The sequence below is a fragment of the Jaculus jaculus genome, chromosome 15, assembly GCF_020740685.1.
Source record: "Jaculus jaculus isolate mJacJac1 chromosome 15, mJacJac1.mat.Y.cur, whole genome shotgun sequence".
NCBI classification, from domain to species: Eukaryota; Metazoa; Chordata; class Mammalia; order Rodentia; family Dipodidae; genus Jaculus; species Jaculus jaculus.
In genome coordinates this window covers 48,809,054-48,821,723 of record NC_059116.1, presented here as the reverse complement: position 1 = coordinate 48,821,723, position 12,670 = coordinate 48,809,054, and the positions used below count along the sequence as shown (strand labels likewise).

Here is a 12,670-nt window from a genome sequence, read left to right as displayed (position 1 = left end):
GTGGACACAGCTTTGAGAAATAGACCTCGTTGGAATGCTACTACTTTCAAAGATCACGACTTCACTCATGGTGTTGATGTGCTCTCTAAACAGGCGACCTAGCTCCTCAACCTTCTGATGAAGAGGACCTGTTAACTAGCACTGGGCTCGACTATCACCAGGTGGCCTTTCAACCCTCCCTACTTACTGGTAAGAAATGACCAAGAAATGATTTAATAAAATTACTGATGGGCCTAAAGGAGAACTATGAAATTTCCTTTTATGTTTGGCTATAGACAGGAAAAATAATTGTAATATTAAATTTTCTTGTAGAGCCTCCCACCGAGGATCACCTGCTACAGAATACCCTGTGGCCAGAAGTTCAGAAGCTGTAAGTGGAGCTATCCTTTTATATAAATCTGTCAGAACTGGAGGGCTTTCCCCAGAACATGGTTTTCTCCTTTACCTTCTTTCTATCTACATTTGTTCCTCCTGCTCAATCTTTCATTGGTTCTTCAAAGGGGTGAGAACCAAATGTCACACTAATTCATTGTTTATTGTATTTATTAATTTGGTTGGTCTTAATTTCCAAAGTAGAGAGGCATAACAGTGTATGTGCTTTTCCATTTCATAAGACTAAAGTTTTGTGGTTCTGTTAGTCCTTTTTGTTCTTGTTGATTCCATCGGTACTTCCCATGGGGTTTATTGTACTGGCTGGGAAAGAAAATCAAAACTTCATGCTGATCAGTTGTTTGGAGTTATGTTATATTACCCAGAAATAAAAGATTCTTTAAAGAATTATATGTCAGCTAGTGAAAATGATATCATCTTTGCACTGTTTACATATTTGTCACAAAAGAATAAGTACATTATTAATACTGAGGTTATGAATTTTCTCTTTACATTTTAGATATGGACATGGCTATGAAATCTTCAGTGTTACCTGTAACAATTCCAAGACTCTCCTTGCCTCGGCCTGCAAGGTCCTGTGCTTAGCTTGGATTCTACTTGCTCTCAGGTTTTTGGGATTCACATAGAGGTAGAGATTTAAACAGAACTCTGAATGAAAGACCACTGTTGTCTCATCTTGAATCTTAAATTCTCTTTTCGTGTTTACTACCCATTGAAAGCTTGCAGTTGCATTTTACATCTATTTTAGCAATACTGTTGATTTTTTAAAAAAATATATATATTTATTTGAGAGAGAAAGAGGCAAATAGAGAGAATGGGCACTCCAGGGTCTCTAGCCACTACAGATAAACTCCAGACACATGCGCCACCTTTTGCATCTGGTTTACATGGGTTCTGGGCAATCAGACCTGAGTCCTTAGGCTTCACATGCAAGTAAGTGCCTTAACTGTTAAGCCATCTCTCCAGAGATTTTATTTATTTATTTAGATATATAGTCTTTTATATACATACATACATACATATATATGTGTGTGTGTGTGTGTGTGTGTGTGTGTGTGTGTGTGGTCTTAAATTTAGTTGACTGATTTGGGGTGCTGTACAGTAAAAAAATATGTATATAACTATTGTTGCAGTCCGGTTCGCATTGCTGGTAGAAATCACCCAACCAAGAGCAGCTTCTGGGAAAAAGAGATTTATTTTGGCTTACAGGCTCAAGGGGAATCTCCACAATGGCAGGGAAAAACGATGGCATGAGCAGAGGGTGGACATCACCCCCTGGCCAACATAAGGTGGAACACAACAGCAGGAGGGTGTGCCAAACACTGGCATGGGGAAACTGGCTATAAAGTATAAAGCCCTTAAGCCCGCCCCCAACAATACACTCCCTCCAGGAGGCATTAATTCCCAAATATCCATCAGCTGGGAACCTAGCATTCAGAACACCTAAGTTTATGGGGGACACCTGAATCAAACCACCATAACTATCTTTTGACCATGCATGCTAAGCAAGCATTTTACCACTTAGCTATATCTGCAGCCTCATGAAGTTCTTATAGTAGTATAGTAATTATGTCATAGATTTATGTGTATTTTATTGTAGCAAATGGGAAAATATTACATATATTTTATGTACTCATGACATAACTTTTTGTTTTTTTATTATTCTTAGGCTACCTAGTATATCTTTAAGTTTTACCAAGTTATTGCAAATCTCTTCCAAAATCTCTGTGTAGTAGATCCATGTAGTTTACCTATATTGTTCAAGGTCACCTGTACTTCCTTCTATTACAGGGCCTGGTGGGAAAATGAGGCTTAGCCGCTCAAATGTTCATGCCCCTCTTGAGAAGCTTATTTTTAGTTTTTTGAGTTTAGGGTATTTTAGGGTAATTTAGTATGGGGTAATTATTTTTTCTCTTTCAAGTTGGCTCACCAGTAATGAATATATGTATCTTTTTTCTTTTTTGAGTTTAATACTCCCTGGCTAACAACTCACTGGAAGGTATCCCATCCCTGGCACTGAAAATTTTCTAGTAACAGTCCTGAGTTACTGAGCTCCCGAGTGTTCCATTGTTTAAAAAAGGATCTTTCTTTTACACTAACAATTCTAATAGCTTTATGTTGAGAAAATGGGCATGCCATGGCCTCTAGCCACTACAAACCAACTCCATAACATGCTTCACTTTTTGCATACAGATTTATTGGGTACTGGGGAATCGAACCCAGGTTGTTAGGCTTTGCAGGCAGAAGGACCTTAATCACTAAACCATCTGTCCAGCCCTCAAAATCATTCTTTACATGGGCTGGGTATAACTTCATCAAGTATTTGTATCTTGCCCCAGTGGCTCATCTCTTCTTCCCCAACAGTGCCCTTCAAAGAGCAGAAGCTTTGCGTTTTGGTTATGTCTACCTGATTTTTTTTTCCTCCATTATATTGCATCTTTCATGTTGTACCTAAATTAGTTTTGGTAACTGAAGGTCACAAGGATTTTCTGTTATGTTCTGTTGTAAAATTTAGCTTTTAGTAAGTATGCATTTATATTTATAAAATACTTAAATTGTTATTGTGAAGTATAAAGTTGATTTCATTTCATATAGACATCCAGTTGTTGAAAAGACAGTCTTTTTAACCCTGGATTACCTTTTGCCACTTTGTGAAAGTTGTCCATGCACGTAGGCCTGGGCCCAGGCTTTGTTCTACTCCCTTGATCTACACTTAAAATTTTTCTTTTTGCTTGTGTGTGCACGCCTCTGTGGCACCACCTGTGCTTGCCTGCAGGTGCAACGTTGGTGTCCTGTTCCATCACTTCCACTTGTTCTTGTGTGCCTGCAGCCCCTTACTGATCCCAGAGGTTGCCACTTTTTCTTGAGCTCCTGTGATTCTTGGGTCTCTGCTCCCTACAAGTCTAGGGTCACAGGCACATGTGGCCCACATACTGCTATTTATGTGGGTCCTGGGGATTGAACTCAAGCAGTTTCTCAAACCCGCATGCTTGCACAATAAGTGCTCTTCAACACTGAGCACCTCTCTGCAGCCCTTGATCGGTTTTGTTATGCTGCTAGGGCCGTACTTTCTCAGTTTCTCTTAGTTGTTTGGTAGTATGTTTTAACACAAGGGAAATAAATGTATTCCAACTATTCTTTTCTGAGTTATTTTGCTTATTTTAGTTTTTCATTTTTGGGTCAGTTTGACAGTTTTCATTGGAATATTTGCAGTCATTTTGAATGGTGACTGAGTTGGATTTTATAGATCACTTTGGGGAGAATTTAACATGTTGACTTGTGAATGAAGTGTGTACCTCTGTTACTTATGTCCTTTCTCTTTGTTTTTCTTATTGCTGTTGTTTTAATAAGCCTTTATCATAGTATCATTTTAAATTTCAAGAAAAATTGTAGATAACTATGTATCTCTGGCCCAGTTTTCCTCAATGCTGACATCATAAGTGGAACATTTGTTGCTATCAGTGACTGGTCTTGCATATTATCTGTCAGATATAGCTGTTCCCTATATTTTATACCTGATTGCTTGAAGGATTATGTATGAAAGTGTAGTTGCCTGTAGTATGCTAATCTTGTATTCTGTGGCGTTGGTGTGCCAGGCTCCCCTGGCAGGTAGTGCTGAGGAAGGACCAGGCCCACTGGTTCCTCCCAAGGGGTTAAGGAGGAGGAGTGTCGACGGCCAGGAACACACCACCGAGCTGGAAGTCTTGTTGAAGCAGGAACTCGCTTTATTGTTACAAGCAGTTACTTATATAATGTTGAAAATGAGGGTGGAGATTTTAGGACAGGAGTGGGGAGAGGTAAGGGCCAATAGTAAACCGTGAGTTTTGAAATGATTGGCCCCAAGCACGCGTGTGTGGGAATTCCAACTCCTACACGGAAGTAACAGGCCAGAAGCCATTAGGCATCTTGCTGAGTCATGGCTGGCCAGAGGCAAATTGCCAAACTTTAGCTAGGCTCAGGAAGTTCCACTAGGCCTCAACATCGGGCCTCTCAAGGCCCAACATCTCCCCCTTTTGTTTTTGTAAGAGCATTAATCACCATGGCCCCTGTCTTAGGTTGTCCCCCTCTGGGGATCTTACCCATCACTGGGTACCATGTGTTTTGCTCGCTGAAAACCCACTCCATGGCCTGTCTTAGGTTGTCTCAGTCAGTCTGAGATCTTACCCGTCATCGGTCACATGGAGGGCAGAGGAGGTGGCAGTGGGTCATCTGAGGAACTTAATTTCTGAGTTGCCAGCCTGTGGCATCTCAACCTGATGGAGTTTTATTGCCTTTAGCCACTGGTGAATGAATTGTGTAATTTTGTTAATTATACAAGGCCTGACAGTGATGATAAGGGAAAGGAGAAGAAGGAGGTGCCCCAGTAGAGGGAGGAGGTAGGGTAAGAAGCCATGTAGGCCCGTCCACAGTGGGTTGTCCTGGAGGTCCCACTCTCTCTTCTCCAGGTCCTCTTGAAGTTTTTTGATCTTGTCCTGAATGATTCCCAATCTACTGGCATAGAAACAGTATTTTTCCTTTAAAAACAAGCATATGCCTCCCCTTTTGACCATTAATAGGTCTAGTCCCCTACTGTTTTGTAGGACTACCTCAGCCAGGGAATCTAGCTGTTGTTGGAGATCAAGGATAGTGTTGGACACGGCTTTTATGTCACTGATCAACTGGAGAGCGAGCTTTCTGTGGAGATGGACTGCCATACCCATCCCAGCTGTCCTGGTGGCCATGCCTGTGGTTATTCCCAACCTAACGAGTAGGGTCGTATGGGCAACTGTAGTTGTATTACTGGTGATTACTGCAAGCAACCAGGGAGGCCCAGATTGGAGGCAAAGTCAGCAATCCTCCACAAGGGAGGGAATTGTTTGGTTTAGCAGGGTGAAGACCATTTTAGGAACAGTCCTCAGGGTTGGGACACTCCCTGGAGGGGTGATTATCAGTGTCCCCTTGTTGGGGTAAATATTTTAGGTCTCTCATTGGTACTCAAATGGGTCTTTTTTCATCTTGAGGGAAGACACATCCAAACCCTCTCCCTGCTGTGAGGAGTGGGTCTGGTCCTCTCTAGGCCCCAGTCAATGAGTCTTTTCACCTGACTTTAACCAAGCTGTATGTGAGAGAGGATAACCAATGTTTTTGGAATGGAGACATTTTTTCATTTCTAGAAAAATTTAAAATGTTTAAGGTGAATAATACTTTCTTTAGCTGATCATGGGGGGGATAGTGATTCCCCCTTTTGTTTTTGTAATTGTGATTTAAGTTTATGGTTATATCTTAAAACAATAGCTTGGACTCGAGGGTTATATGGAATGCCTGTGGCATGTGTAATTTGCCACATCTGGAGGAAACTTGTAAAGTTTTGACTTACAAATCAGGGGCCATTATCTTTTTTACTTGATCAGGCAGCCCCAGAGTGGCAAAACATTGAAGCATATGACTGATGGCATGTTTAGATAGAAGATAAAGCCAAAAGCCACAGCACACTTCAGGAACTCCTGCTAGGCACACTTTGTATATCTTTAGATTGTAATATGAAACCCACCACCACACCTTAAGATCCACCCAGTGACATTGCCTCCATCCAGATGGCTGCAGAATGTAAACCATAAACAAATAAACAACTGAATCTCCACATTCTTGACCAATTTAAGATATTAAGACCTGTAAAATCAAGTTAAACACTTCTAACATAATCTAAAGCCAGTCTCTCTGCCTGTAATTTTAACTTGCTTGAGGTTTTCCAGTTTAAAATCTTAAATATCCTAGTCCAATATCTCTAGCCAAGCACATCAGTCCATTACAAATTTCACCTTAATCAAACTCTCTGGGTCTGGGCAACAGGATGCAGCCAGCCCCTTTGCCAGTAGCCCAGTTCCAACAAAGTCCTCTGCAGTCTTTCCTTCCCCTTAGAACGCTCATAAGCCAAGCCTCAAAGTTCAATGCTGTCTGCACTTAGCATTCTCAGACTGTCATCTGAATAGTCCATAAAATTTGTCTTACCACTCCAGATGACACCTTCAGTTGCAAACACCAAGTCCATGCCTATTCCTCCAAAACAAAGGTTCCAAGAGATCAACATCCACATGGTCAGGTTCATCTCAGTCCACTCCTTGGTACCAAGTTCTGTAGCAGACAGCTTCAGGTTCACTGAGATGAACTTCCAGACCAAGCACAGTTATGGAGGAAGGGATATGTATTGAAGCCTACAGATCCAGGGGAAGTTCCATAAATGGCAGAAGAAGCTGGCCTGCCTTCACAGGACCAAGCAGAGAGAGAGAGAAGTACAAGTGTAAAGGTCAAAAGCCACACAGTGTGTCCACTAGGGACATATGACCCATTCAGAAATACAAAAGCCACAGATGCAGCTTGCCAGCGAACCTAAAATGAAAGGAAAGAGAAAGAGAACGAAGAGATGTTGACAAGCAAGTACAGGTTATAGAAGCAAAGTTTAGCACATTAAATATGAAGACAGCCTCATAACTTATGAGGGTACACTCACCCACACACGCACACAGGTTGACCTCCTCAATGAGAATGCCTCACACAGGGCACCAGTCTGCCGTGTTCCTGTAGCCCCACGTTGGGCGCCAGACTGCCGGGCTCCCCCAGCAGGTAGTGCTGAAGAAGGACCAGGCCAGCTGGTTCCTCCCAAGGGGTTGAGGAGGAGGGTGTGTGTCGATGGCCAGGAATACACCACCAAACCGGGAGTCTTGTTGAAGCAGGAACTCACTTTATTGTTACTGGTAGTCGCCTATATAGCGTTGAGAACAAGGGTGGTGATTCTAGGCTGAGGGGAGAGGTAAGGGCCAGTAGTATACCATGACTTTTGAAATGACTGGTCCCAAGCACGTGTGTGCGGGAATTTCAACTCCTACACTGAAGTAACAGGCCAGAAGCCATTATGTCTTGCTGAGTCATAGCTTGCCAGAGGCAGATCGCCAAACTTTAGCTAGGGTCAGGAAGTTCCACTAGGCCTCAAGGCCCAACATTGGTGGACTCCTTCTTTACTTCTTGTGTCTTTATTGTAAGTGCCAGAAGATTTTTCATATAGATGCTTAATATTATCTCTGAGTGGAAAAAAATTCTTCCCCATGTCAGTGTCTCAAAGTGCCATACAAGTGACGATAGCTGCTGTCTGCTCATTGGCCCTCATGCTAGGATTAATAATGACTCTTTTTTTCTTTTTCTGGCATGCCACAATTTAAATAGGTCTTAATTTTATTTTCATCAATTAGACATACTTTGTAACTTTTCTTTTGAGTCACCTTTGACCTGTGGGCTACTTTATAATACAGGCATTTAATTTCCAAATACCAAATATATTCTGGGTAATTTTTTTCTTTTTCTTTTTCTTTCTTTCTTTCTTTTTTTTTTTTTTTGAGGTATAGTCTTGCTCTAACTCAGGCTTAACCTGGAACTCACTGTATAGTTCCTTCAGACTCAGTGATCTTCCTACCTCTGCCTCCCTAGGGCTGGAATTAAAGGCATGCACCACCACTCCTGGTCTTTTCTAGATAGTTTTTCTTTTTTATAGAGTTGGTTCTTTCTTTTAAAAAAATTTTTTTGTTGATTCTTATTTATTTATTTGAGAGAGAGAGAAAGAGGTAAATAGAGAGAGAAAGAGAATGGGCACACCAGGGCTTCCAGCCACTGCAAACGAACTCCAGACGCATGCGCCCCCGTGTGCATCTGGCTAATGTGGGTCCTGGAGAATTGAGCCTCGAACCAGGGTCCTTAGGCTTCCCAGGTAAGTGCTTAACCGCTAAGCCATCTCTCCAGCCCCTAGATAGTGTTTTTAAAAAGAATTTATTTATTATGAGAGAGAGCAGGAGAATGAGAATAGTAGTGCCAGGGCCTCTAGTCACTGCATACAAACTCCAGACTATGTGTATCTGGCTTACATGGGTACTAGGTAATCAAACCTGGGTTCTTAGGCTTCCCAGGCAAGCACCTGAACCGCTAACCATCTCTCTAGCCCTAGCTTTATTTTTTTTTAATTGACAACATCTATACTTACAGACAATAAACCATGATAATTTCCTCCTCTCCCCCACTTTCCCCTTCACAACTCCACTTTCCATCATATCCTCTTTCTCTCCATTAGTCTCTCTTTTATTTTGATGGCATCATCTTTTCCTCCTATTATGAGGGTCTTGTAAAGGTATTTGTAGGCACTGTGAGGTCATGGATATCGAGGCCAATTGACAGAAATTTGGACAATTGCATTATAAGCAGTCCTGCCCTTTCTTTGGCTCTTACATTCTTTCTACCACTTCTTCCTCAATGGACCCTGAACCTTGGGGGTGTGATAGAGATGTTTCAGGGCTAAACACTCCTCTGACACTTCTTCTCAGCACTGTGGTGTCTTCTGGGTCAGCCCAGTGGTCACCACCATCTGAAAAGAGAAGATTTTCTAACCAAAAGTGAGAGTAGTGTTAATATATGGATATGAATGTTAAGTGAAGTGCTTATAGGGCAGTTTGGTGAGCATAATATATGCATTTAGCCAGACAAGAGCAGGCAGTACACTCCTAAGGCTCATGACCTCCTCCACCATAGGCTTTTGGTTAGGTTTTTAGTATCAGGCATGCATTTCCTCCCTTAGAGCAGGCCTCCAGTCCAATTAGAGAGTAGTTGGTTTCCCACAGAACAGCATGCCACCATTGCACCTGTTCAGTCATTTGGTCTGGCTGGCCAAACTGGAGGCTTGCAGTATCCACTGTTTTCACCACTGATGACTTCTGTCTCCCATGGGGCTCAGTACAACTGTTTCCAGTTTTCAGTCATCTGGTCTACAGGGAGGAGGATTTCATCTCAGCCCCAGCTTTGCTTTTAGTGACCTTGCTGCCCAGGCATGTGGAGTCTTCAGCAGTAGGGTCTTACCATCTGATTCTGGTGGGAAACCTAGAGCCTTGGCAATAGCCAGTAATGTTTTGGGGCCAACAGGAATCTCCCCGGCCAACAACTCACTAGAAGGTATCTCATCCTTGGCACTGAAAGTTTTGTAGTAACAATCTGTGGCTTTTGGATATATCATTATCCAAAAAGTAGGCTTTCATATGTCTTATTCACAATATTTTGAATTTTGATTAACCTTCCTCCACCCTTCTTTTGCTAAATCTCTTCCTTGGCCTTCCTTAGGCCATTCCTTTCCCTGTAGTCTGTTCTTTAACTTATGTACTCCCTCCCTTATAGCTTTTCTCTAGCTTACTGGCCTCTGCTACCCATTTTTGGCTCCAGCTCACATACAAGTCTAAATATTTGTAGGTAGGATCCATGTGGTACTTTTTAATTGATTTTTAGTTTAATTTAACTGTATCCTTAGAACATATTATGACTTAAATCCTTTGAAATCTAATCTTGATAAAATTTCAGTCAATTGAGAAGAACATGTAGTTTGTTTCTTTTGGAAAGTGCTGTATGATTGCTAATTCCATCAGGTTGTACAGTTATGTAAACTCTCAGTTTCACCGATAGTGGTGTTGTGAAATCTGTGACTGTATTAAGGTTCTCTAGAGGAACAGAATTGCTAGTATGAATTATATTAAAAAGGGAATTTATTGGATTAGCTTATGGGTAGTCCAATACTTGCAGGGCCAAGAATAAAGGAACCTAGTAGCTGCTCAGATCATGTGGCCAGCAGTTCCAATCCAGTCTCCAGGCGGAGGCTTCCTGAGGAGCCACTTGGCTTCAGTCCAGTTGTGTCTTCAGTTGATACTGTTCCTCAGTCTCTGCTGGTCTTCAGTCCACGCTGGAAGGCAGCAAGCAGCTCTGGCAACCAAATGGGAGGAAGGGCTTTTTTCCCCCACAGCTAACTATATAAAGTTCCCATCTTAGAGGGCCCACCCGTTCTGGGGGAAGGATTTCCTCCTTCAGTTAATCATTCCTGGAAGCAACCTTAGAGACCCACCTGAAAGGGACTTCTGTGGATTACTTAACAGATCAAGTTGACAATATCTTAACCATCACAAATCTACCCCTTGTCACCTTGACATCAAACCATAGCTTCTTATAAATGAAAATAGTAACAAGCTCATAATTCTACCTAACATGGTATAACTATCACACATATAACTGTAAACACAGAATCTTCTGCCCACCACAAAGCAAGACTCCTTGAGGAATGCTTAGTCTCCTAATATAATAGCTCTAATATAAGTTCAACACTAGTTAGCTAGTGATATAATGTTAATATTGGTGTAGATATGTACAAATACTCTGTATCAAGGTAGTATAGAAACATGGCAATTACAGTCTTTGGGTTTTTTTGTAACTGGTCATGTGGCCTTAGCTGGTATTTTAACTACCTTCTTCTCTAGCTTTACTTCTTGTTATAGGCCTAAAGGCAAAGACGGGTGGGCACTGAGAAGCATCAGCACCTCCTGCTGGGAGGTCATTGCTGATTCCTCAGACAAAAAAGAATTAATTCCCTCAGGCAAGGGTGGGATGGGAAGAGTAATACTTAAGGGTACAGGGGGGAGCATACAACTATTGCTAAGGGAGAGGAGGTCACATTTTCATGCAAAACAACTTCAGAATCTGAGAGTTCAGTCTCCCCAGATTCTTCAGGGTCTTCCCACATGTCAACATCCCAAGTCATAGAATTCCACTTTTTTCTAATCAGTGCCCTCATTTTAACTTCTGATAGACAGTGAGGCTGGGATTTGAGTTTATGTTGCAAGTTAGCCAATCTTACAGTGAGAGCTTGGGTTTGGTTTTCTGCAGTTTGAAGCCTGTTCTGACTAGAGAGGCGACTCTCCCCCAGGTTACCCTTAGAAACTTTCAGATCATGTATGTGGGTCTTAAGCTTGAAATTTTCCTTTCTGAGATTCTATTGTTTCCTCAATGGTTTGTCCAGAGATACTAGACGCAACCAACCAGCATCATCATTTGTCTTACTCTTCCTCAAATATTCAAATGTTTTAAATACAGAGTTATTCCTTGTTCTTCATACGATCTGACTCAGGATCACCAAATACATCTATCTCATGAAGTCTTTAAATAGTTCACACCATGGATTATTAGTGTTCTTATTACCAATAAAAGTGGTCTCCTTATTATTAGTAGGGCCTTTAGTAGCACTGAAGTTGGAGACCCAACCCTAGATGGCACCAAGCCCACTAGAGAAATCCATTCTTTCAATTTTGGTACCAACTTTACTGTAGCAGTCAGGTTTGCTCTGTTGGTAAAAATCACCCGACCAAGAACAAATTGTGGTAGAAAAGTTTATTTTGGCTGATAGGCTCGTGAGGAAGCTCCATGATGGCAGGGGAAAATGATGGCATGAATAGAGGATGGACATCACCTTCTGGCCAACAAAAGGTGGAATAAAAGCAACAAGAGAGTGTGCAAACGCTGGCAAGGGGAAACTGCCTGTAATACCCATAAGCCTGTTGTCCCGGAGATGCTCTGTGGCAGAGAGTGACTCCTCCCAAACAAAAGAGGAAATATCAGGCACAGTTCAAATTAAAATTATGTACTTATTTTTATCAAGCAATTTAAAAGTCACATGGTTTAAAATGTGGAGTCAGGCTGTCACATTAGAACCTCCTATCTCAGTTTCCCAAGGAGCTAGGATAATAGACCTAGCTCATTTTATTATCTTTTTTTTAAAAGATCTTTAAAGTGTTTTTTAACCAGTTTTAAAGGAGATTTTTAAATTTTTATTTATTTATTTATTTGACAGAGAAAGAGGGAGAGAGAGTGAGAGAATGGGCACACCAGGGCCTCCAGCCACTGCAAATGAACTCCAGATGTGTGTGCCCCCTTGTGCATCTGGCTTATGTGGGTCCTGGGGAATCAAAGATGGGTCCCTTGGCTTTGCAGGCAAGCCCCTTAACCACTAAGCCATCCCTCCAGCCCCTTAAAGGAGATTATTTTTTAAAATTATTTATTTATTTGAGAGCGACATACAGAGAGAGAAAGATGCAGAGAGAGAGAGAGAGAATGGGCACACCAGGGCCTCCAGCCACTGCAAACGAACTCCTGACTTGTGTACCCCCTTGTGCATCTTGCTAATGTGGATCCTGGGGAACCGAGCCTTGAACCCAGGTCCTTAGGCTTCACAGGCAAGCACTTAAACGCTAAGCCAGTTCTCCAGCCCCAATTTTTTTTTAACAGAACGATTTTGACCCATATCTTCAAGGACGAGGATAAGACAAATGAGCACATCACCAATCTCAAACAGGCTAGCAATATCTGCTCTCCTGACACTGCCACATGGCTGCCAAACCAAAACTGAACCAGAAACAGATGCTCTGCCAAACCAAAACTGAACCATAACCATACTTTC

At 41.9% G+C, this 12,670-nt stretch overlaps 1 protein-coding gene across 2 annotated transcripts in view; it reads left to right on the top strand.

The window, feature by feature from the left end:
* Elp2 (elongator acetyltransferase complex subunit 2) overlaps positions 1-12,670 on the top strand; it is a 77,476-nt gene that overhangs the window by 46,556 nt on the left and 18,250 nt on the right. For both annotated transcript variants that reach the window (XM_045135255.1, XM_004666780.2), the window contains 3 exons: positions 94-189; positions 313-370; positions 890-962. In XM_045135255.1, the coding sequence (XP_044991190.1) occupies positions 94-189; positions 313-370; positions 890-962 (227 nt within the window). The remainder of the gene's footprint in view (positions 1-93; positions 190-312; positions 371-889; positions 963-12,670) is intronic.